Raw genomic sequence first — 26,524 nt, forward strand, 5'->3', positions numbered from 1 at the left:
GTTCAGATTTTCCTGCAGAGCCATGGCAGCTTCCCTGGCATGATGGATTTTACCCCATTCATCTTGGGACAGCTTCTCCAAGTCCTGGAGGGTGCGGCAGCTGGGCAGGTTTTGCATCTTTAAGAGATACTCAAAGGGCGGCTGGTTACTCAGTGGTTAGAGCTCAGTGCTCATAACACCAAGGTCGCCGGTTTGATTCCCATATGGGCCAGTGAGCTGCGCCCTTCACAACTAGATTGAAAACAACGACTTGACATGGAGCTAATGGATCCTGGAAAAACACACTGTTCTCCAATATTCCCCAATAAAAATTTTTTAAAAAAGAGAGATACTCAGAGCCCTTTCATTTCTCTTTGGTCAACTCACAGAAGTGGCCCACACCCTCCATGATGCCATGGAAATAGAAGCCAACAGGGAAGTAGGCATTGGAAGCTGGCAGATGCAAGTAGACCAGGCAGTTGGCAGTGGCCTCCATCTTGGTGGAATAATTCTGACGAATCTGGGAGCTCATGGATGGAGCTAACCATAAAACATGGTGTTGTCTGGTCCCAGAGGCAGGCAAAAGCTGATAAAATGGTCCTGGAGGTTGCAACTGGAGAGGAGGTTGGAAAATGGGGAGTCCCCTGGTCTTTCCTGTCCAAACGCTGTTGAAGTAAGAGACAGATCTACCAGGACCACCAGATGGGCTCTGAAAAAAGAAATTAGCCAAATAATGCCTTTTACAACAGCATGAAAAATAATACAATACTTTGGAATAAATTTAATCAAGTAAGTAAAAGATTTGTGCACTGAAAACTCTAAAACATTGATGAAAGAAATTGAGGAAGACACCAGTAAATGGAAAGATATTCTGTGTTTATGGACTGGAAGAATTAATATTGTTAAAATGTCCGTATTACCCAAAGCTATCTACAGATTCAATGCAAGTTCTATCAAAATTCCAGTGGCACTTTTAAACAGAAATAGAAAAAAAAAATCCTAAAATTCACATGGAAGCACAAAAAACCCAAACAGCTAAAGCAATCTTGAGCAAGAAGAGCAAAGTTGGAGGCATCACACTTTCTGATTTCAATCTATATTTCAAAGCTCTAATAATAAAAACAGTGTGGTATTGGCATAAAAATGGACACAGAGATCAGTGGAACAGAATAGAGTCCAGAATCATAAACGCACGCATACATAGCCAACTCATTTTCAAGGAAGGTAACAGGAATACTCAATGGGAAAATTCTCTTCAATAAATAGTGTTGAGAAAACAGGATATCCACATGGGCCAGTGGGCTCTCAACCACAAGGTTGCCAGTTCAATTCCTCGAGTCCCACAAGGGATGGTGGGCTCCGCCCCCTGCAACTAAGATTGAACACGGCACCTGGAACTGAGCTGCTGCTGAGCTCCCAGATGACTCAGGTGGTTGGAGCACATCCTCTCAACCACAAGGTTGCCGGTTTGACTCCCACAAGGGATGGTGGGCTGCGCCCCCTGCAACTAGCAACGGCAACTGGACCTGGAGCTGAGCTGCGCCCTCCACAAATAAGACTGAAAGGACAACTTGAAGCTGAACAGCACCCTCCACAATTAAGATTGAAAGGACAACAACTTGACTTGGAAAGAGTCCTGGAAGTACACACTGTTCCCCAATAAACTCCTGTTCCCCTTCCCCAATAAAAAAAATAAAATTAAAAAAAAAATTGGACTCCTATGTTATACACTATACACAAAAATCAACTCAAAATGGATTAAGGACTTCAGAATGAAGGACAGCTCTATACCAGGGAAAAAAATGGATTAAAGACTTAAATGTAAGGCCTGAAACTGTAAAACTCCTAGAAGAAAACATTGGCTTGGCATTAGCTTTGGAAATAATTTTTTGGATTTGACACCAAAAGCACAGGCAACAAAAGCAAAAACAAACACGTGGGACTGCATCAAACTAAAAAGTTCCTGCACAGCAAAGGAAATAAGCAACAAAATTAAAAGGCAATGTACTCTGGGTGGTCAGTTAGCTCAGTTGGTTAGAACATGGTGCTGATAATACCAAGGTTCAATCCCCGCAAGGGTCACTGTGAGCTGCGCCCTCCTGAAAGAGAGAGAGAGAGAGGGAGAGGGAGAGAGACAGAGACAGAGAGAGAGAGAGAGGGAGACAGAGAGAGAGACAGAGACAGAGAGAGAGAGAGAGAGACAGAGAGAGAGAGAAAAGAAAGAAAGAGAGAGAGAGAGAGAGAGAGAGACAGAGAGAGACAGAGAGAGAGACAGAGAGAGAGAGACAGAGAGAGAGAGAAAAGAAAGAAAGAGAGAGAAAGAGAGAGACAGAGAGAGAGAGAGAGAAAAGAAAGGAAGGAAGGAAGGAAGGAAGGAAGGAAGGAAGGAAGGAAGGAAGGAAGGAAGGAAGGAAGGAAGAAAGAAAGAAAGAAAGAAAGAAAGAAAGAAAGAAAGAAAGAAAGAAAGAAAGAAAGAAAGAAAGAAAGAAAGAAAGGCAATGTACAGAATGGGAGAGAAAATACTTGCAAACCACATATCCACATATCTGATAAGGAGGTAATATCCAAAATACATAAGGAATTTATACAACTCCATAGCAAAAAACAAATAAACAAAATCCCAAAAGACAAATAACCCAATTTTTAAAATAGGCAAAGGATCTGACTAGACATTTTTCCAAAGAAAACCTACAAATGACTAAGGTGTATATTAAAAGATGTTCAACATCACTAACTATTAGGGAAATGCAAATCAAAACCACAATGAGTTAGCACCTCACACCTCTTAGGATGTCTTATCAAAAAGAAGAAATAACAAGTATTGGTGAAGATGTGGAGCAAAGGAAATGCTTGTACACTGACAGTGAGAATGTAAATCTGTACAGACATTATGGAAAACAGTATGGAGTTTCCTCAAAAAATTTAAAAATAGAACAACCATGTGATCGATCAATCCCACTTCTGGGTATTTATCCAAAAGAAACAAAATCACTATCTTGAAGAGATATCTGTACTCTCATGTACATTGCAGAATTATTCACAATAGCCAAGAAATAAACTAAGTGTCGACTGACAGATAATGGATAAAGAAAATGTGATTTTTTATATCTAAATAAATCACGTTTTCTTTACTGGTATAATGTTTAGCCATAAAAAAGAAGAAAATTCTACTATTTGTGATAACATGGTTTGACCCTGAGGGCATTATGCTAAGTGAAATATGCCAGACAGAGAAAGACAAATACTGTACGGTATCAGTTATATGTGGAATCTAAAACAAAAGCCAAACTCATATTAACGGAGAGTAGAAAGGTGGTTGTCAGGGTCTTGGGTGTAGGGGAAACAGGAGGAGGTTGGTCAAATGATACAAACTTTCAGTTATAAGACGAATAAGTTCTGAGGATCTAATGATGTACAGCATGATGACCATAGTTAATAATAATATATTGTATACTCGAAATTTGCTAAGACAGTAGATCTTCTTCTCATACACACAAAAAAAGGCAACTGTGAGGTGATAGAAGTGTTAATTAACTTGACTGTGGGATCATTTCACAATGTATATGTATATCAAACCATCACTTTGTACACTTTAAATATATTACAATTGTATTTGTCAATCACACTTCAATGAAACCAGGGGAACATTTTTTTAAAGATGATTTTTCCTTACACTAACTGCCTACCATAAACAAAAGTTATGTCTCTCTGAAGGAAGATAACATCATCTAAAACCTCAAATTATCTCTATAATTAGTTTTGTTCCTAGATTACCAATTTATTATAAAAGGATATAACTGAGGAACAGCCAGATGGAAGAGATGCATAGGACAGGGGCAAAGGGCTTGGAGCTTCCATGCGCTCTCCAGGCATGTCACTCTACACAAATCTTCATGTATTCACTAACCCAGAAGCTCACCAAACCCCATCCTTTTGTATTTTTATCATCTCCACAATTCCTTATACTCAACGCTTGACACTCAAAAATGAACCAACCAATAAAAAAACAAACAGGCATTGACAAGGACAAGATTTAAGGGACCATAAGGAAAAAAGTATCAAATAGATATATATCCAGAGAGGATACAGATAGTGGAATTATCAAACACAGACTTAAAAATAACTGTGATTAGTATGTCCAAGAAATCAAGTGACAAGCAGAGAACTAGAAACTATACAATAAAGACTCACTTGGATACTCTCAAGTTGAAAAGTACAATAACTAAAAATAAGAACTTAAAAGATCAGACACAAATAAAGAAAAAATTCTAAGATAATTAAGTTCACTTTTGTCTAAAAAAGCAAGAGTCAAAACAAACAAAAAACATATTCATAATTGTGATGATGAATTTTATGTGTCAACTTGGAGTGTGTTTTTGGATGAGATTAACATTTAAATCTGTGAACTTTGGGTAAAGCGGATTGCTCTTCATAATGGGGGTAGGCTTCATCCAATCAGTTGAAGGCCTGAATAGAACAAAAAGACTGATTCTTCCCCAAATAAGAGGAAATTCTCCAACAGACTGCCTTCAGACTTCATTAGCACCATTGACTTGCCTTTGGACTGAAAGTACACTATTGAATCTCCTGGGTCTCCAGCCTACCACCTCACACTGCAGATTTTGGACTCACCAACCTCCATAATCATTTGAGCCAATTCCTTATTTTATACCCACACACACACACACCCTACAACCTATTGGTTCTGTTTTTCTGGAGAACCTTGACTAATACAATAATAAACCAGAAAGAAAATTGTAGATTATATCATCATGACGGTGGTAACTAGAGGAATTAAGACTAAGGAATTTACCTTGTTATGAGGATAATATCAATTTTGAAATGCTTAAGGATTTGACAGAGAAAAAACAAATCTGGGTCTTAATAATTAAGAAGCAACCATTAGAATAATCAACATAGAATGAACAGCTTTCAAATGAGCAGCAAAACATTTTATTAAAAATTAGTCTAGATAGTGCGGTAACGCAACCGATCCCGGAGAAGCCGGCGGGAGCCCCGGGGAGAGTTCTCTTTTCTTTGTGAAGGGCAGGGCGCCCTGGAATGGGTTCGCCCCGAGAGGGGCCCGTGTTAAAAAATTTTTAAAAAATTACTCTAGTCAATAGAAAGTTGGATATGATAAAGAAAAAAAAAGATGGGTGAAACGAGTCTAAGTCTATGACTAATTATAATAAAGTTGAATGGATTAAATTCACCTATCAAAAACAAAGATTCTCAGAATGGTTAACAAAAATAAAACACAATCTTCTGACAAGCAAGAAACTGCTAATACTATTACTTCAAAAAAGAGAACTGGATAGCTGGGAGATGGTGGAGGAAGTGTAGGAGAGAGATTTTGCCCTGCACATCTTTAAGTACATTTTGAATTTTGAATGCATTACCTGTTCAAAAGAAATAAAACCACACTCTGAAATAACATTGGATCAAAGAAGAAATCATAATGGAAATCAGTTAATACGACTGAAAAATAATAAAAATACTACATATTAAAACTTGTGGGCTACAGTAACAGGATATTTGGAAATTTCAAAATTTCCAAATAGACTTTCATATATTTGAAAAGTGGCTAAAAATTAATAGGCCAAGTGTCTAACTTAAGATTTTTTTAAAAAAGGATAAATCCAAAAAAAGTAGAAGAAAACAAAGATAAGAGCAAAAGTTAATGAAATAGAAAACAAACTACAATACAGTCTATCAAAGGCAGACTGAAAAGCTAAAAATTGAAAATACTGATTAAGAAAAATAGGAAATAAATCACTACTCTGCCCTGCAAAATTATATATATATATATATATATATATATATATATATATATATATATATATATATGTGTCCCCTTTTATAATATGACTATAACTAAACATAGAGCTAAATTTAAAAATAAGAATACTATGTATACATCTTGTAAAATTGAGACAATTCACATAGCATAAAATTCACATTTTAAAGTGTATAACTCAATGGTTTTAGTATATTCACAGGGTTGTACAACCATCACTGCTATCTAATTCAAGAACATTTTCACAGGGTTGGCCGAGTAGCTCAGTTTGTTAGAGCGCGGTGCTGATAACAGCAAGGTTGCCAGTTCAACCCCTGCATGGGCCACTGGGAGCTGTGCCCTCCTTAAATAAATAAATAAATAAATAAATGAATAAATGAATAAAATTAATTAATTTTAAAAAATAAAATAAAACTTAAAAAAAAGAGAACATTTTTGTGGACTGAAAACGAATCCTAGTATCTATTAGCAGTCACTCCCTATTCCCGTCTTCCCCTAGTCCTTAATAGTCACTAATCTACTTTCTGTCTCTGAATCTACCTATTTGGGACATTTCATATAAACAGAATTATACAATATGTGTACTTTTATGCTTGGCTTCTTTCTCTTCTTTTGTGTTTTCAAGGTTCATCTATGTTGTAGCATGTATCAGAACTTAGTTTCTTTTCATGGTTGAATATTATCCACTATATGGGTAAACCACATTTTGTTTATTCATTAATCTGTTGATGGATACTTGGGCTTTTCCACATTTTGGCTATTGTGCATATTGCTGTTATGAACATCTGTATATGAGTACAAGTATCTGTTTGAGTTCCTGTTTTCAACCTTTTAGGTTTTTGTGCAAACATAAATTCTTGTTATTCTTTTCAAAAAAAATTTTTGATGTATGTCTAGAAGTGGAATTTCTGGTTTAACTTTGAGAAACAAACTTTTCCACAGAGGCTGCCCATTTACATTTCCACCACCAATATGTGAAGATTCTAATTTTTCCACAGCCTCATCAATACTAGTTATTTTTCTTCTTAATTATTATTATAGTTATCTTACATCTCTAGCAGGTGTTATTGGTATCTCACTGTGGTTTTTATTCACATTTCCCTGAAGAATAATGAAGTTGAGCACGTTTTCATGTGTATATTGACATCTGTATATCTTTGAAGAAATGTGTATTCAAATCATTTGCCCATTTTTAAGTTGGATTGTTTTTTTTCTTGTTGCAGTTGAGTTGTAGATGTTCTTTATATAGCCTAGGTACTTAGCTTTTATTAGATATATGATTTGCAAATATTTTCTCCCATTCTGTGGGTTTCTTTTTTACTCTCTTGATAATGTCCTTTGATACCCAAAAATTTTTAATTTTGATAAAGTCCAATTTATCTATTTTTCTTTATTGCTTATGTTGTTGGTGACATATTTATGAAACTATTGCCCAAGTCCAAATCTCCGTTTTCCTCTTTGTGTTTTATAGTTTTAGCTCTTAAGTTTAGGTGTTTGATCAGTTTTGGGTTAATTTTTGTACATGGCATAAAGTTATGTTCCAATTTTATTCTTTTGCATGTGGATATCCAGTTTCCCAGCACCATTTGTTGAAGAAACTGACTGTTCTTCTCTTTTTGAATGCTCTTGACACCCTTGTCAAAACTTAATTGTATATGTGAAGGTTTATTTCTGGACTCTCAATTCTATTCCATTAGTCTATATGTGTATCCATATACCAGTACTACACTGTTTTAGTTACTGTAGCTTTGTAGTAAGTTTTAAAACTGGGACGTGTGGGTGCTCCAGTTTTATTCTTTTTCAAGACTGTTTTGGCTATTTTAGTTCCTTGGATTGCCACCTGAATTTTAAGATCATATTATCAATTTCTGCAAAGAAACCTGATGGTATTTTGATAGGTCAATTTGGGGAGTATTATCATTTTACCAATAGTAAGTCTTCCAATCCATGAACATGGATGTCTTTCTATTTGTTTAGGTCTTCTTTAATTTCCTTCAGCAGTGTTTTGTAGTTTTCAGTGCATAAGTCTTGTGTTTCCTTGGTTAATTTTTTTCCTAAGTATTGTATTCTTCTTGATGCTATTGTAAATGGAATTGTTTTGCTAATTTCCTTTTTGGTTCGTTCATTGTCAGTGTATAGAAATACAACTGGTCTTTGAGTGTTGATTTTGTATCTTGCAATTTTGTTGAATTTTTATTAGCTCTAATAGATTTTCTCAGGATTCTTTTGGGTTTCTACATATAAGATCAAGTCATCTGCAAGCAGAGATAGTTTTATTCCATCCTTTTAAATTTGGCTGCCTTTTATTTCTTTTCTTGCCTGATTGCTCTGACTACAATTTTTAGTGCCATGTTAAATGGAAGTGGTAAAAGTGAACATCCTGTCTTATTCCTGATCTTAGAGAAAAAGCTTTCAGTCTTTTATCATTGAGTATGATGTTTGCTGTGGGTTTTTCATACATGGGCTTCATCAAGTTGAGACAATTTTCTATTTTTAAGAGATTTTATCATGTAAGAATGATAGATTTTTGTCAAATGCATTTTCTGCATCAATTGAGATGATCATGTGTTTTGTCCTTCATCTTATTAATATGGTGTATTACATTGACTGATTTTCATATATTAAACCACCTTTGCATTCCTGGGATAAGTCTCATTTGGTTTTAGTATGCAATTCTTTTAATATGCTGCTTAATTCAGTTTGCTAGATTTATTATTTATTTACTTATTATTTTTAGGATTTTTGCCTCTTTATTCATAAGGGATTTTTATCTATAGTTTCCTCATCTTGTAGTGTCCTGTTCTGGTTTCTGTATCAGTCTAATGCTTGCCTCACAAAATGAGATAGGAAGTGTTCCCTCCTGTTCAATTTTTGGGAAGAGTCTGAGAAAGATTGGTGTTAATTCTTCTTTAAGTGTTTGATAGAATTCATCAGTGAAACCATCTGGTCTCAAAGTTTTCTTTGTTGTAGGTTTTTGATTACTGATTCAATCTCCTTATGCCTTACAGGTCTATTAAGATTTTTTATTTCTTCTTGAGTTAGTTTTGGTAGTTTGTGTGTTTCTAGTAATTTGTCCATTTCATCTAGATTATCCACTTCGTTGGCCTACAGTTATTCATGGTATTCTCTTACAATCTGTTTTGTTTTTGTAAAATTAGCAGTGATATCCCCTTTCATTTCTGATTTTAGTAATTTGAGACTTTTCTCTTTTTTCTATTTTAGTCAGTTTATCTTAAAGATTTGTCAATCTTTTCAAAGAACTAATTTTTGCTTCATTGATTTTTCTCTTTTTTTTTCTATTTTGTTTAACTCTGCTTTAATCTTCTTTATCTCCTTCATTTGGGTTTAGTTTGCTTTTGTTTTTCTACTTTAAGATGGGAAGTTAGAATGTTGATTTGAGATATTTCTTCTTTTTATACATAGGCATATATTTATATGTAGGCATGTACTTACTGCTATAAATTTCCCTCTGTGAAGTTTTCACTGAATCTTACAAGTTTTGATTAGGTTGTGTGTTTGTGCATGTGTGTTTAATAGATTTTATTTATTACAGCAGTTTTCCCCCCCTTCTTCTGCCTCCCCTGCCCCCCAACTCTGGTTCAAACCATTGTTTCTTAGTCTAGTTGTGTAGGACACAGCTCCCTAGCCCATGCTGGTATTATGAGCCTTGCGCTCCCCCTGGCTGAGTAGTCTGCCGGTCGCTGGTCGCTCACAGCAGCTCTCGCCGGCCACCAGCCACTCACGGAGGCACTCGGTAGCCCGCAGCAGCACTCTGCAGCCCGTGGCAGCTCCTCACGGCAGCTTACACAGACCTCCAGCTGCTCACAGCAGCCCAGTTCCAGGGAGAACAGTTGTTCACAATCTTAGCTGTAGAGGGTGCAGCTCACTGGCCCATATGGGAATCAAACCGGCGACCTCGGCGTTAGGAGCATGGTGCTCCAACCATCTGAGCCACTGGGCCGGTCCCCCAGCAGTTTTTTTGTTCACAGAAAAATTGAGTGGAAAGTACAGCGTTCCCATATATCCCCTGGCCTCACATATGCACTGACTTCCACACTACCAACATCCCCACCAGAGTGCTATAGTTGTTACAATCAGTGAACCTACTACATTGACACATCATTATCATCCAAAATCTACAGTTTAAATTAGGGCTCACTCTTGGTGTTGTACATTGGTTTTGATAAATGTATGACATGTACTACCATTATAGTACCATGCTGTCCTAGCTAATTCATCCCTCCCTCCTCCCCAACCCCTGATCTTTTTTTTTTTTTAAAAAAAAATTTTATTGGGGAAGGGGAACAGGACTTTATTGGGGAACAGTGTGTACTTCCAGGACTTTTTTCCAAGTTGTTGTCCTTTCAATCTTACTTGTGGAGGGCGCAGCTCAGCTCCCGGTTCAGTTGCTGTTACTAGTTGTAGGGGGCACAGCCCACCATCCCTTGTGGGAGTCAAACCAGCAACCTTGCGGTTGAGAGGATGCGCTCCAACTACCTGAGCCATCCAAGAGCTCAGCGGCAGCTCAGCTCAAGGTGCCGTGTTCAATTTTAGTTGCAGAGGGCGCTGCTCACCATCCCTTGTGGGACTCGAGGAATTGAACTGGCACCCTTGCAGTTGAGAGCCTACTGGCACATGTGGGAATCGAACCGGCAGACTTCGGAGTTAGGAGCATGGAGCTCTAACCGCCTGAGCCACTGGGCTGGCCCCCGGGCCCCAACCCCTGATCTTTTTGTTGTTTTTATTTTCATTTGTCTCAAAGTATTTTCTAATTTCCCTTGTGATTTCTTCTTTGATCCATCGGATATTTAAGAGTGTAGTGTTTAATTTCCACATATTTGTGAATTTTCCAGTTTCCCTTCTATTGGTTTCTGGCTTCATTCCACCGTCAGTGAAGATGCTTTGTAAGATTTCAGTCTATTAAAGTTTATTAAGACTTGTTTTGTGGCCCAAAATATCGTGTATCCTGGAGAATGTTCTGTAGGATGTTTAGCAGCATCCTTGCCATCTATTCACTAGATACCAATAACCCCCTTCTTCCCACCCACCAATTATGCCTGCCAAAAATGTCTCCAGTGTCAAATATCCCCTAGTAAAACTGCCCGATTGAGAACCAATGTATTAAATATTGCTACCTTGTAATGTAACCTAAGAGATAATGAAACAATCTTATGCCCAAAGGTAGTCACTGTTGTTTATAATTCTGAAAAGCAGAAAACATCCTAGGTGTGTAGTAACAGAGGAAAGATTAAGTAAACTGTGGTATACCTACTCAGTGTTATCGCAGTTAGTAATGCCCACCTGATAGGAACGAGAAGAATCAAAATCAACCCTTTAAAGATACTGTCTATCAAAAAGCTCTGTTATTTTTATATTCAAGAATTGCTAATGGCATGCCTATGGTATTAACTTCAAATATATATATACATATATATCCATCCAAATAAGTTGAAAACTTAAAACCTGAACGTGGATCTTTATTTATAGCACCTTTATTCACAATTGCTGAAACTTAGAAAACCAACACAAGATGTCCTTCAGTAGGTGAATGGATAAACTGTGACACATCCAGACAATGGATTATTCAGTACTAAAAAGAAATGTGCTATCAGGCCATGAAAAGACATGGAGGAAATTTAACTGCATATTACTAAGTGCAAGAAGCCTATCTGAAAAGGCTGCGTACTGTGTGATTCTAACTCGGACATTCTGGAAAAGGCAAAACTACGGAGAGAGTAAAAAGACCTGTGGTTGCCAGGGGTTAGAGGGAAAGGAGGCAGAGCACAGAGGATTTTCAGGGCAGTGAAACTACTCTGCATGATACTATAATGGTGGGTACATGTCATTATACGTTTGTCCAAACCCGAAGAATGCACAACACCGAGAGAGCCCTAGTGTAATCTATGGATTTGGGGTGATAATGAGGCATAGGTTCATTTGTAACAAACGTCCCACTCTGGTGTGGGATATTGATAGCTGGAGGCTGTGCGTGTGTAAGGCCAGAGGGCATACGGGAACTCTCTGTACTATCTGCTCAATTTTGCTGTGAACCTAAAACTACTCTAAAAAATAAAGTCTATTAAAAAAAGACTTCCAGGTTCAAAACTTGTCTGAACTGTTCAACCTTTAGAGAAAAATATAAACTCCATAGCCATTGTTCAACTGCTTAGATAGGTAAATGATTAATGACTAGAGTGATCTGTTTTTGGTAAAATATAGCTCCATCACAACTGACACAATCCAAATTGTCTATGAATGGTGAATTTCTAGCAACACATTCTTGTAACAGAGTAGTAACAGCAAAAGCTAATGGGTCAGAGTTATTAAGATCAAATCTAGCTTAGGCACTTAACATCTGTAATCCCTTGGACAAAATATTGAACCTCTTACGGACTGTCGATTTCTTATTTTGTAAAGTGGGGTTGTTACCTTAGAAATGGAAGTTAAGTAAAAATAACATAGGGGTCCAAATAATGTCAGGTGAAAAAAAACCATTTTGTTTTCATGAAAAAAACGTCCATATATGAATCTCAACTAAGTCCAAAATGTTAATAATGTTTTGGTGATAGTATTATCGGTAACTTTAATTTATTATTCAAACTTCTTACAATTTTTCTACAATAAACATCCTTTAGTCAAAAAATAAACACAATTTTTAAAACCACAACACAAAAACTGTAGAAAATAATATTTTATTGAAAGTTTCTCAATTAACAATGGAGCAAAGTATAATTTGATTCAAACCTGTCCAACCAGCCTCAACTGCTAGTGAAAGAACTAAAACATAAAGGACAGGGTGGGACCCTTAGGTCTAATTTCTGCCAATGTGGCAAAAAAAAAAAAAAAAGGAATAAAAGAGACACAACTAGGCTCCCCTTTGCCCTGGGAACCGGGGTGGCAGCCCTAGCTCCTGTTACAGACAGAATACTGAAGGACGGGCTCCCCAACATCAGCATGGTGGGTAAGGGGCCCCCATCCTAGCAGAGCAATACACAAAAGAAAGCCAGCCTCTTCCTTTACCCACAAAGCCTGCCTCAAGGAGAGCAAGGTGCCGTTTTCACATTCACATCCTGTTCTCTCCTTCCCCCAGAGTCTTAGGATAGGGGCGCACAGTAGAAAGCACATTTTGGTCAGCCCAGAGAGTGAGGGAAAGGCTATGACTGGGAGGGCAGAATAACAGGAAAGAAAGGGGGGCAGGTAGTCAAAGGGACAGAGTACCAGGATACCGGGAAGATGCAGATTTTGACTGTGCTTGCAGGATGCTGGCATTCCATGCCAAGTCACTCCGCATGGCATTCCTGGGCCCAAGAGTCCACAGGTGGGAGCTACATGGTTTTCACACAGCTGATGCCCTGGAGAAGTGGCTGGTTTCCCTTCTTCACTTTCTCCATTTACTCTGGCCACTAGGGGTCATACGTGCATGTGGGAATAGACCCAGATTTACTTTAGCCAGTCCAGATATAAGGGCGTTGGGCAAGAGACAGCCTAATTTGCAACAGGAAGCCAAGGAAACCTACAGGAAGAAGAGTCAATGGGGATGGCAGTTTTCTTAGGGCAAAAGAAGAACTTGGAGGAGAAAAGAGCATAGACAGGCACTCAGAAACCAAACCTTGTAACCAAGGCTCTGTAGACACTGGCCCTTGGGTGACACTGATTTCGTGGTAGAAGACGAAAGAAATGAGGATGATTGAAGACTGGAGACTCTCTAATAATCCAGGACATTCTTCCCACTAACAGGTCTGCCAACCACTGACAGGCATTCTCTCACCTACCCACAGGCAACGAATTAAGACATAATAGTGATTTTTCCCAAATTTGGACCTGGATAGGTAGGGAACTGGGGGTGGGGTTGGGGAATAGAACAATTTCAGTTTTAACCACAGAACTACTCTGAAAGGACTGGTGAGTAGTCCCTTCCTTCCCCTTCTATACACCTCCAATCACAGGTGAGAGAAAAGGAACTTAAGCCTCTGAGGGCAGGACCAACCCCTCCCCCCAACCCTCAATGTTTAATAAATAGAGGTGGTAGGAGAAGGGGGTGGGGATGAATGGGGAACTGGAAGGAGGGGGTTATAGTTCATCATTCTTCAAAGTTCGCTTCTGTTCTGTTGACTGCTCCTTCTGTTCAGATTCTGTTGGGAGTTGGGGAGACAAAGGAATGACAGCAGGTGAAATGGAGGTAACTGGCCCTGGTCCTGAGCAGATATTTTCCCCAGAAACCACCAGGCTTCCTGGCACATTCCCCGTTCCACCCTCACCTGCTCCAGCACCTTCTAACTCCAGAGGTTCAGATCCTGCTTTTGGGAAGGAATAGTTTAGTGTCTGCAGAAAGGGGTAAGGGGCTAAAGGAGGGGTTGGCAAACTTGTTCTGTAAAGAGCCAGATAGTAAATCTTTTAGTATTTGTTGGCCATACTCAGTCTCTTTGCATATTCTTGTTTTTTTAATAACCTAAAAATATAAATATCATTCGTAGCTAGCTCATGGGCTGTTCAGAAACAGGATGTGCCTGCCAGTTTGCCAACCCCTAGGCTAAGCGACGTCCATATTCCCAGATTCCCCAACTCACGAGTCGCTTTGTCAGGCTCTGAAATGGGCTGTGCATCTTCAGACTGGCCTGGAGGGAAACCAGGAGCAAAATGTAGTCCCAGGAGGGAAAGGAGACTTTCTTTCTGCCCAGTAGTACCTGGAACCAGGCACCTTGTGCTCACCTGGTGGACCGATGACCTTCTCTCCATGGTCACTGGCACTGGCATTGAGTGGGGGTTCTGCCCGGGTCCCATTCTTGTCCTTGGGCCGGGGCCGCGGCTTGGCAAACTTGGCCTTATTGAGCAGATACTGCACCTCACGGTCCAGGGCCATCATCTTGGCCTCAATGTCTTTTGAGAGCAACACAGGCCTCTCTGTGGCGGGAAGCTTGGCCTGCTCGGCCATCGTTGTATTTTTCCAGGCCTGTGGGTAAGGCCAGAACAGGCTCAGAGCTAACCATGGAGACAGGAGACATCTCTGTTCCGGACGAAACATTCCCACAACCAGCCTCAGGCTCTTCTGTCGGACCTCAAGTCACTCTGCCACCTCTGGCCGTCAGTCCCACAGGGTTAAGTGGACTCCTCAGAATGGCATTTGATGCTCTCCGCAAGGAAGTCTCAAACTACATGTTTCTGGCTTATATCCTATTACTTTGTACTAACTACAGCTGAACCTCCTGATTGTTCCCTTCTAGTCTTTTTACTTCTGAGCTCTGGTTCAAAAAGTCCCCACATATCCAAAACAGTTTCTGCTTCACATGAAAATCATTCTCACCTGTCCAAACCGTGGCCCACTTTCTGAGTCCAGCTCAAGCCCCAGCTCCTCAAAGCAGTATTCTCTAATCTCAGAGGGATGGGCTCTGTTGCTCCTCCCATCTGACCACTCAGGGTTCTGATCCTTGTTTGGGACTAATCAGACAATGTCTCAAACGCAAACATCTTTTTTCGCCTTCCCAATTAGCTGCTAAGCCAGGAGGCCGGGGCTGCTGCGTCTCCACTGCTCTGCATCTCCTGTGCTGCCTAGAATGGCACAGTTTGCCAGTTAAGTACCCAGTTAAGTTTTTACACAGGAATTACCCAGGTCTCATTGATGACTTTCTCTAACGTCGTCATCTCCACCTCGGTGAAGATCTGATCCATTTCTGGGATAAGCCGGGCTCCCCTGGAAGCCAGAGGGGAGACAATCACAGAAGGAAGTGGGAAATGGGGTGTGGGTGTGGGGAGGGGAAGCTGATGAGAATCAGAATCGGTGAGCTTGGCAGGACTGAATCAGGAAGAAAGGGCAACGGGGCTGCTCACTTGAGAAACATGCTGGAATGGTTGAGGAGATTATCAAGGGCTGATAGCCGTTCAGGCCACTTCTTACGCTCTTCCACCCGAAAAAACAACGCTTGGCACAGCTTCCTCAGCTCAGCCAGCTTCTCCTTCAACATCTGATGTATGGGGGTAGGAGTGGGTAGAGGGGTTGAAAGGATAATAACAGGGTAGCCCTGGAGCCAGCCCTCTAGCCTTCTTTATAGTCTTACACCCCAGCTCTTCTCATTTTCTCCGATCCTGGAGAGAGCTCCCATCCTACCCGCCATGTCCTGGGAGGACCCTCACCACTGTGGTGGCCCCAAAGCCTTCATCCTCCAGCCAGGTGGAAGCAGCGCTGAGTCTCCCAGAGATCTCTTCACGCTGTTCCTCGGTGGACACTTCCTGGTATTCGGGCTGGTACAGCTTGTCCTAGAGAGGTGCACACAAGTGCAAGCATGCAGTGAGCTCCTGAGAGCCATAGCCTCCCCGATACAGGTCCTGGAGCAAGTGCGCCGCCCAGCCGACTAACCTGGGTCTCAAAGATGAAAGCTTCCAAGCTGTTGGCAGCTTTCTCCCGTTCCTGCTTCTCTAGGTCGCGGACTGTTAAATCCTGAAGTCTGTGGGACAAGAGGAGACAGGCATGAGGGAGAGGGTGTGCTGAACTCGGGCCCTGGTCAGAGAGCTCTCCCTCCCAGAGGCACCACTGCACACCATGGCCACCACACACACACTTCCAGTCTTTACTCACTTCTGTGCTGAACGGGCCAGCTCATCCTCCGACAAGTCAGGTAGGTCCAGAACAACCAGCTCCACCCCAATCTCTGCTACCATTCTCTGCTTCCTGGCCAGGTTCTGCTTCTTTTCTTCCTCAGGGGCTGGAGAAATACCCTCAGACCCTGTCTCCCCCTTCTCACTTGGCTTCTATGGGGGAAAAAGATAAGGATATCAGCAAAAGCTTAGGCCCTTCTATTCTTCACTGGCAGGGCTCAAGGAAATGAGAAACAAGACAGGCATCTGCTCCCTCAGCCTCTGGGGCCAGCCTGGCCTGACTCTGCCTGCAGCTTACCTGGGCCTCAGACTTTTCACCATTTTCTTTGTCTGTGGCCTGTTCTCTCTCAGGGGCTGCATCTCCCTTAGGCTCAGGGGGTGGAGGCTGAGAGGTGTCCTCCACTGGGGCCTCAGCTTCCTCCTTGAGCTCCGCTTGCTCTCCAGGCTCATCCTTGCTCCCCTCAGCAGGGCTTTCTTCTTCCTCCTGGGACACAATCACAAACACACCACAGAGGATAGTCAGGACCTATGGAGCAGGACCAGCTCAGCAATGCCAGGTCCCCCGGCTCTGCTTTAAAGGGACTCACAGCTTGGGGATAGACAGAGGACAACTGTATGGAAACGGGCAGTGGGCCATTTAGACTGCAGCAGTCTAGTTAGACAAAGGAGAAGGATCTGGAGATGAGGAAAATTGGCCTTGGACCTTGCGCACAGGGACAGCTCAGAGCGCAGAGAAAGGTTTTATGGTTACTCAGCATGAGCTGAGAGGAAGGGGAGAGCTATTAAACCCTAGGGAGCTAGGATGCCCATCCCAACTCCCTGCCCCCACACCATCTTTCATGCTTTCCTGGCTCCACCCTGGCCTTACCTGGACAGTGTCGGTACCATTTTCTTTGGCATCTGATGTGGTGCCACCTCCAAACAGGCTGGAGATGGTGTTGCCCAGTTCTAGGGGGAAAAAGCCCAAAGACTCAAAGGATATCACAGCAGTGACTCTATCTCCTAACCCAAGGGCAAGGCCTGCTCGCCTACCCAAAACGTACACAAGTATATCCTTCCTCTCTTTCTCTCTCCCTCTCCCTCTCTCTCTCTCACACACACACACGTGTGTGCATCTTACTGGTCAGAGTTGATTCTTCTTCTGGGCTGTCCTCCACCAGTGTCTCAAACACAGACTCCACCTGAAAACAGGGGTTGAAGATGAAGAAACGTACATATGAAACCACCTTTTCTCCACAAACCTTCAGCCATGGTAGGGGTCCACTTATGCACATCCATGATTCCTAGCTGTGCTGTCCTATTCTCTCGCCTCCTGGCATGAGATATTGCCTGCCTTCTTCTAAATCGTCTTGGATCAAGTCACCCTGCCCCCCTTTGACTATGACCCCTCTGAGGACAGGATCACAGCTTTTATTTTGTCCCAGAGCGCTGCACATCTCCACTCAGCACAATGGGCTATTATTTCCCATAGGATGTTCTAAAAGATATTAACCCTCAGAATTGTTCTTTGAAACTGGGTTCCTCAGCCATTGTATAGATCCTGAAATTTACAATGTCCATAAGCATTTACAGGCTATAAGAAGGCCCACACCAAATCCCTGGTTAGCTTTATTTAGAGTCAAGATATATCTAATCCCCAAACCCTTTTCATTTCTCACATCTTTAATACCATGTAGAACTGCTTTGGGAAAAGCTGGTGAGGCCTGGGCCCTTGCCCAGCACACAGGCTCTCCCTCTGCGCTCACCCTGACGAGGCTGAGCACCCCACTCTCATCCAGGTTGAAGTGAGCCTTGATGCCCTTGGACTCGTAGTCGGGATACTTCTTGAAGCTCTCACCCACACCTTTTAGCTTCACTGTGGTCAGATTCTGGGAGCCAAATACCCTGGTTGGGAGGAGAGAGCAGTTCAGGGGAACCCACTCAACTTGCCCCCAGCTCTAGACTACACAGCCTCCTGGCATGAGACGTCGCGGCCCTCCCTGGGGACACTCAGGAGGGGAGCACCCTCTGGAGAAGAAACTCTATGCAACCCCAACCCCACAGCCTGCTTCCTCTGTGGCCCCACCCACCAGGATCACCTGCTCAATCTTATCCTGTAGAGGGAAAAAGAAAGTGAGATGGGAAAGCACACAGTTGACCCTCCTCCTTAACTCTGTAGGCCCCAAGTTCTCCCTCCCTGGAGCTCCCATCCTGCCCCACCCCACCGCCTCACCGAAGATCCTCAGGCCCCAGGAAGCTGAGGTCACCATAGTTGATGTGAAAGTTGAAATCATGGCTGTAGCGGTTAAAGGTGATGACTTTACGTTGAGGGTAGGGCCCCATCCGGGAGAAGAGAACACGCTTATTGTGCTTCAGGCTATGAACCCCAGGCTCCTCCTCCACCTCCCTTGTGAACTCCACCTACACAGCAGACAGAGGAGGCACACTGGAGAACCAGAGCAGGTTCTGGGGCAAGGGTGGGTGGGGAATACCAACTGGCAGAAAAATAAAGGACAAGCTAGAGCAGACAAAAGGGGAGATCACACTTGGAGAGATAAAGGGAGCTTGTCACCTGATCAGACAGGTTAACTCACCAGGATGGGATAGATCACTGCGTCTCGGACTACAAATGGCTTCACCTTAAAGGCTTTGCTGAGCGCAGCTGCCTGGTACACAGCCCCCATAGCAGCTGCTTCATCTGCGTTGATGTTCTTCCCCAGCTCCTCCCTGTCAAAGTCCCAGGCTTCAGCACCATCTATACTGTAGCTCCCAGCCTGGCCTCCCTCCCCTCAGCCCTCCAGCTGCTCAGCCCTCGAGTCCTAGCCCCCACACTCACTTGCGCACAGCCTTCAGCAGTACCTCCTGAACTTTGGGGACCCGAGTGGCCCCACCCACCAGGATCACCTGCTCAATCTCATCCTGCAGAAGGAGAAATAATGTGAGATGGGACACAGCTGACCGTCCTCCTTAGCACGGACTCTTCCGTTTCTGTCCCTTCTCCTGCCATCTAATTACTTTCTATCCCATTTGTCTCCTACCCCAGGCCCACCTGCAACTGACTACCCCCTCACCAAATTCATTTCAGCACTCTGGAGGGCCTGCTGCACAGGCCCAGGCACCCGCTCAAATAAGTCTGTACACAATTCTTCGAACTCCACTCGAGTCACTTTTGCCTTGAAGTCCACATCGTCCATGAGGCCCTCAATCTGGGGGAGGATGAAAAGTGTCAGTTTTTGCCCAAGTCTAGCTTTCTAAGTGTGCAGTCAGAAACCAAGGGAACAGGACTTTAGGAGGATGGCAGAAGGCACGGGAAGAAGGGATGGGCCACACCAGGCACAAGTAGCCTAGCTCAGGATAGTGAGGTCATCTACCCTCGAGGTGGGGAATACTGCCCTCAACCAGCTATGTGTGGACACCTGTGCCATGTGGTCAACATTGGCGCTCAGGACAGTTTTGAGTCGATTAGCCTCACGTAGCAGCTTGGCCATGGCACGGGGGTTCTCCCGCACATCCTTTGCTCTCTGGCCCTTGCGCTGCTCATTGAAAAGCCCAGCCAGGTGCTCACGCAGCCGGAGCTCCATCTCTAGGCCCCCCAGGGTGCGGTCAAACCTATTCAGAAAGGGAACAGGGACAAGTGTGAAGAACACATGGGATCTCTTCATCTGTACAAGAACCTGACTTTCATCCTACATGGCAATGCTTCACAGGTACAATTCACCCATCCACTCATTCAACCGTAATTACTGGGCATCAATGTTATTTGTCTCTGGGGATACAATTATGAGAAGAAAAAACACAGGATTCCTGCTCTCAAGGAATTTACATTCCAGCAATCAAAGAATTATATAAACGTAAAATTTTAACCACCCCACGTGTTATAAAGGAGAGGCAGAAAATGCTATTAGAACTTATACATGGGAAATTTCAGCTACTTAAGAGACGTCAGGGAATGTTTTGTGAAGAAGAGATGCTTGAGCTGAAACCTAAAGGGTGAGTGGGAGTTAACTAGGTGAAGTGGAAAGAACATTCTAGACAAAGGAAACAATATGCATAAAGACCCTGAGATGGCAGAGAGGATGTTAAGTTCCAAAGGAGGGCAGGTATGTTGAAGCTCAAAGAACAAGAGGCTCAGGGTTAGAGACAAGCACACAGGCATAGCCTCATAGTCCGAGGTAAAGGTTTGGAGCCACTGAAGGGTTTTTAAAGAAATGGATTATAATCAGGTTGGTATTTTGAAAGGAACCTTCTGGCTGCAATGTGGAAAAAGAACGGGAGGGAGGCCCCCTGGAAGCAGGAGATCCTTGGAATTCTGCAGGTAAGAGGCAATGGTACCTTAAACTAGAGTGGTAGTGGTAGAGATGGATGGAAAAGGATGAGCTCAAGAAATAAAACAAGATGAGGTTATTTAAGTGAATTGGAAATGACAAGAGTGAAAAAAAGATCGAATCTGACATCGTATATACAGCTGATAGCCTGGTGGATTTTCTTAGAAGAAATTCAGTAAATTCCCTGCCTTTCAATCTGTTCTTCTCCATCTCCATCTTCCCCTTGTTCTTTGGGAGAGGAACCCCACAATCATTGATGCTTTAACCAGGAGAGCACTCCTGCAAGGAGCAGGAAAGTGAAGCAGTTGCCCCTCCAAGAAGGTAGCCCTGACCTGAGCATCTTTTAGCAAGCAGCCTTCCTCCCAGCATCCACTTACCCCACTCCCCGGATTTGTAGCTGTGGCTGCATCCCTGCATCCTTAGTCTTCACTGTCTGGTAGGTCACAATGGTGCACACAGTGCTGCCTGAGCCCATGTCATAGAACATGATATTCTGTAGAGACATCAATGCAAATGTCACAGGAACCTTATCCAACTGCAGGGTGCCTGCCTGCTTTCAAGGGATTGCACCAACTCTCATGAAAGCCTAGCAACTCCAATGAGGCTGAAAGGACGCTGTCTATGCCAACAAGATGCAAAACAAGCCCAGCAGCCTCCATCCTCAGAACAAGCCACCTTGCAAGTCTAGTCAGAAGTTCCTCCCTGGCTCACCTGAGCAGTAGTATTGATATCTTTCCGGCGGAAGACACCGTAGCTGAGGGCGGTGGCAGTGTTGTCATTGATGAGCTGCAGCACTTTGAGGCCAGCCATGTGAGCAGCCTGCAGCACAGCTCGGCGCTCAGCCTGATTGAAGAAGGCTGGCACAGTGATCACTGCATCCTTGATAGGCTGCTCTACAGAGGACAACAGAACAGGGCTCCCACCAGCGCACCATACCTTAGATGAGTTTCCAGTCTTGGCACTATTGACATTTTGGACCAGATAATTCTTTGTTGTGGGGGCTCTCCTGTGCCTTGTAGGATATTTGGAAGCATCCCTAGCCTCTATTCCATAAATGCCAAGAGCAACTCCCCAGTTCTGACAACCAAAAATGTCTTCAGACACTGCCAGATACTCCCTGGGAGGCAAAATTGCCCCCATTTCAGACCCTAGGGAACTTGGCCTCCACTGGCCCCCACCTTGCCCTCTCACCTGCAAAATCCTCAGCCAGGGACCGGGAGTAATTGAGAACCATGCCCAGTACCTCCTCAGGTGAGAAGTGCAGCTGCCTGGAGTGGGGGTGGGGGAGGTGGAGTAGTCAGAGGCAAGGAAAGCCAGGCATTAAGGCCAGGCCACTTCCCCAGCAGAGCACTCACGGACTGATTTGGAAGTACACTGTCTGTCTCCGTGGGTCGAAGCCTAACTCATGCTCTGGGAAACGGACTCTGTAAAGGGCCACATGGGGATTATCCTCCTGCTTCCCCAGGAGCTGCTGGAAGTAACGCAACGTAGCCTTTGGATTCTTGATGGCCTGAGAGGAGAGAAAAAAGAAACAGAGTATTAGGCTCCCAAACCCACCATCACCTACCTCTTACATCAGAGATCGATAAGGGAACAGACTCTGGGGTCTGTTACCTCCTCTCTGCTCAGCGCTTCTGGGAAGGGGGTGGGCTGCTGGCTCACCATGCTTGCTGCACTGTCTCCAAAGAATCTTTCATTTTCTTTCAGGGTCACAGTCACTGGGGTTTTCCGCCGGGATTCCCTGAGGACAAGAGACATTGGGCCCAGGTGCCTATATCAGAATGTGGACCGAGGAGCCTCAACATCCCATATACAATCACCCAGACACTAAAGTCTATTGTGGGCACTTCAAAGAACACACAGTGGCGTGGAGCCCAGACTCCCTCTTTCCCCACCCTTGGTACTGGGGCTGCCCTCACTTGTTCAAGACAATTTCCATAGGCACTCCAGGTTTGACGATGGCCACCTTCATGGACTCGCTGCCCAGGTCCACAGACATCACTGCCAGCGTGTCTGAAGGGGAAACAGATTTGTCAATTAGCCCCTCTTCCCCCGCCTTCCTGAGGCTCCTCTAATCAGAGAACACTGCTTGCCATGGAGAAGGTAAGACAGCAAAAGACATAAAGAAAAATGCCTGGGTCCAGCAACTCAAGAGTCTGGAAATCTCTGACCAAGAGCCTCATTGTTCCTTCCCACCACGTATTATTTATCATTCACTCATTTATTCCTCCTTCCATCCCTCTGCGGGGGTACACACCACTCAGTGCCAACAGGTCTGCCAACAGCACAGCCATCAAAGCCCAACGGGCTAGCCTCCTCAGCCTCTGCCTCCTGACACTGGTTACCATTGTGCCCCTGGGGAGGAGAAAAACAACACTTGTAACAGGATGCCCTGAGTGAAAGAGACAGAACCTCATCCCAGAACAGGGAAGCTTTAAAATTCATACCTACTCCATTTTCACCCAGGGCAGAGCATCCTATAGCCTTTCCCCTCCCTCCTGACAAGGTCCAAGCACACAGATGTCCCCATACAAAGGCCCAGGTGAAATAGCATGGGTCCTGGGCTCCATCCACCACATCTCTAACCAGGGAAGATATCTGGACAGGAGGAGGGGACCAGAACGTTCCTACTGCATAGGCAGTAAAGAGCGCACCCTAGCACTGGTCCTGGCAGACACCTGGGTGCGGCCAGGGATCCCCGCCCAGGGCTCAACTACCTCCCCACACCTGGAGCTCCCCCGCCGGCGCGAAAAGCCACGCAGGGCCTGGACGGGAACTGAGAGGTGATGACGTCGGGGGAAGCCGGGATGGAAATAGGGCCGGTCTCCTCCTAGAAATCCCTTTGGGTTGTCCTTCCCGCTCCCCTTCTGCATCCCACCTCCCGGCCCCGCTGCCTAAAAAAATAGACGCTGTGCCCAAAACGTAAGGCTCTCGCCCGGAGAGTACCGAGTGCCCGGAGTTCATCTAAGCCTCACCTGACGAAGGCGACGGCTCCCACTCCCGGAAACGTGACCCGGCCCACTCCTATGGCGTGGGGGCGACCCAGGACCAAGCCGTGGGACCAAGCGCCCGGGTGCCCGTGCGGCCCTCGCTCGCTTCCGACCCGCCCCCAGAGCTAGCACGCTACCTCCTCCAGGAGGGGTGGCCGTCCCCCCTCGCCGTCTCCACTCCCTCTACCTCTTGCCTCCGCTCCCGTGGCCCCAGCTCTGGGACAAACGCGGCAGCAGACGTAACCACGAAGCCGACAGCGCGCCCCGCCAGCCGGCGCCCTTCACAACTCCCCTCGGTTTGCAAACTGTTACATTAGCCACCAACCTCTCAGAAGCTTCTAGCGCACTAGCCGGCCCCGGACGCGGCGCACTCTCATTGGAGCCTCCGCTGTCCGGCCCTGCGCCGCGCGCACGGCCCCGCCCCTGGCTGCCCCGACGCGCGCTCCCATTGGGCCACGTCCTAGGCCCGCCCCTCCTCCGTTCCCGACTACTCCCTCTCCTCCGTCTCCGGCTGCGGCTGAGGGGGCTGGTCCGCGGGTTGAGGGAAAACGACCGGCGGGACCAAGGGATTGGGCCACGTCACGGGGCCCAGCGCCCGTCACCGGGCCAAGCGCCCGCCCGGTTGTGCTCCGGAGAGCTCTCCGGCGTCGGTCCTGGGTGCCTGACTGCCTGGCTGGGTAATGAAGGATACCTGCAGCGAGTGGGCACCCTCTTCTTCGGGTCACCTAGTGAGCTCCTACCGAGAAGTGGAAGTAACCGACATCCGTTCCGCAGCCACGCGGAAGAGGCGTTAGCTTGCTGGCTGGTAATGAACTGCCCTGGGCTTTGGATGGAGATCAGAGGATGGCTGCAGTTCAAGCTTAGTCCACCCCAACACCCCCTTTGTTTTACCGAGGAAAATAAAGCCACCAAAAGAGATGCTCGCTGATGGGTCGGAGGTAACACTTGTATTGGCAGAATTTGGCCTGGGCCCCTACTCTAAACCCAATTTGTATGAGAAAGAATATTCTAAACTGCAAAGCGCTACACACAAAAGACACTTTTATCTGTGAGGCTGTATTTGGTAGAGCATACATGCACCACCTCATGTTTCTGTTCATTAAAGCACGTTGGGCGGATATTTCGCATTCCTTACTCCCTTCTCTGTACCTTACAGCCCAACCGAAATGTGCACAGTCCTTAGCGAGCGCACCTTTTTTTTTCCTCTTTTTTCCCAGTTTTATTGAGATGAGTGCGCTTTTCTTAAATGTGGAAATGTCTCCCCTTTCCTCTTTCCCACAGTTGCGCCTGGTCGTCCTTCACAGAAGGCACTCTTGAAGACCCTGGCTGTGACGGCTAGGGCTTGTTTGAGGAACTCTTCTGTTCCTTGCCCTACATTTTTCATGATGCTTAGGGAGAGAAAGTAGTCGGGTGGCTATGCTTAGAAGATAAATCTACTGGTAGTCCCAGGGAGAGGTCTATTTTTGTTCTCTTTAAGAATAGGTCAGTCTTCAGGTAATAGAGAAATTGGTAGAAATAAAGAGAAATTCTCTTAAAAATTTAACATACAGTAGTTTAATTACACAAATAATACACAAATGTAATCTTGAAAAAAATTCAAATATTCTAGATAAAGCTAAATCTCTTTGATACCATCTGCAACCTCTCTCCTCAGGAGGTATGTAGCTGTTATCAGTGTAGTGTGTAAACTTTTGGCCTTTTCCTCTGCTTTTACATACATATATGTCTCTTGAAACATGTAGCTATTGTCTTTTTATAAACGATAAAATGTTACACAGTTAGACTGTTTGCAACTTGCTCTCTGTGGTAACTAGTAAATCATGGAGCATTTTCCGTATCTGTAAAGATTCACCATATTGTTGTTTACCGCTGTAGAACATTCTATATCATGGGTGTTGCTTAGCTATAATGATGGACATTCAAGTATACGTTGTCAGTTCCATCAGAAAGGGAATCCATCCATTTCAAACAGAGTATGAATTTTAACATTTATTGGACCTTTGTCATATGCAAGCACTGTGCTAGGTGCTGGGATTCCAAAGGTGGGGACAACCTTGTCCTTTCCTTTAGAGAAGTCAGTCTGTTGGGAAACAAATACTGTATGTTCATGGTTTCATGGACTTATTAAACATCTATTGAATGGCTGCAAATTGAGAGATTAAGAAAGTTAGTCTCCTCTGCTCCTAAGTGAGCTCTCACCCTAGAATAACCTTGATGGGAGCACAGTTTTGATACGGCTCCCGTTTTCGACCTGCATATCTGTCTGTGCCCCTGTGATGTGGGGCAGGTGCAAGTCCTCTGGGGAGTCACCTGGTTTGTTCTCTGACCAGAGCATGGTGTTTCACAAGAACAAGTTGTAAAACAATGGGAAAACTTTAATGTAAAACACCTGATTTTGATTGACCAAGGCAGCTGAATCTACTAATTTTTGTCCAGAATAACCTGTTAATAACATTTGAGGATTATATCCCTTTCCCCCATACTATGCCGAAATTCAAGGGAAGAAAGTTGCCCTCTTGTAGGACATGTGCCAAACTGACAGAAGATTAAAATGAACTCATTAGCAAGAGTATATGCATACATTATTAACCATACACGTTATGTCATGGGCTGAGGACAGTTTTTGGTGTTTTTTCAATGTTCAACATCTTGATTTTTATTGTTTTATTTAAGGAGGGCACAGCTCACAGTGGCCCACGCGGGGTCTAACCGGCAACCTTGATGTTATTAGCACCATATTCTAACCAACTGAACTAACCAGCCACCCCTAAGGGCAGTTTTGATCAGGGCAAACATCTTGGAGAATTTTAAAAATCGGTTGTTACCCAGCAACCATTCTTAGATTTGTATCTAACAAATATATA

General features: G+C 44.2%; 1 protein-coding gene across 4 annotated transcripts; it reads right to left on the minus strand.

Annotated features, from left to right (window-relative positions):
- Window positions 1–12,591: 12,591 nt before the first annotated feature.
- On the minus strand, window positions 12,592–24,070 carry HYOU1 (hypoxia up-regulated 1). 4 transcript variants are annotated; one of them, XM_033120369.1, is made up of 26 exons: window positions 23,986–24,070; window positions 22,928–23,025; window positions 22,590–22,683; window positions 22,333–22,411; window positions 22,026–22,180; window positions 21,862–21,938; window positions 21,382–21,563; window positions 21,048–21,163; window positions 19,762–19,954; window positions 19,417–19,551; window positions 19,182–19,264; window positions 18,940–19,072; window positions 18,579–18,766; window positions 18,112–18,250; window positions 17,487–17,547; window positions 17,235–17,314; window positions 16,665–16,850; window positions 16,347–16,519; window positions 16,128–16,215; window positions 15,905–16,027; window positions 15,602–15,735; window positions 15,380–15,464; window positions 14,486–14,726; window positions 14,344–14,391; window positions 14,035–14,070; window positions 12,592–13,908 (listed from the first exon to the last, which is right to left on the minus strand). In XM_033120369.1, the coding sequence occupies exons 2-26, from the start codon at window positions 23,016–23,018 to the stop codon at window positions 13,847–13,849; spliced, it is 2,982 nt and encodes a 993-aa protein (XP_032976260.1). In that variant the 5' UTR covers window positions 23,019–23,025; window positions 23,986–24,070; the 3' UTR covers window positions 12,592–13,846. The 4 variants fall into 4 exon arrangements, with proteins under 4 accessions (XP_032976260.1, XP_032976259.1, XP_032976262.1 ...); XM_033120368.1 differs by lacking the exon at window positions 23,986–24,070 and adding an exon at window positions 23,848–23,979; XM_033120371.1 differs by lacking the exon at window positions 23,986–24,070 and adding an exon at window positions 23,798–23,979.
- Between the last annotated feature and the right edge of the window lie 2,454 nt (window positions 24,071–26,524).

Source organism: Rhinolophus ferrumequinum, chromosome 11 (genome assembly GCF_004115265.2).
Source record: "Rhinolophus ferrumequinum isolate MPI-CBG mRhiFer1 chromosome 11, mRhiFer1_v1.p, whole genome shotgun sequence".
Classification (NCBI taxonomy): domain Eukaryota; kingdom Metazoa; phylum Chordata; class Mammalia; order Chiroptera; family Rhinolophidae; genus Rhinolophus; species Rhinolophus ferrumequinum.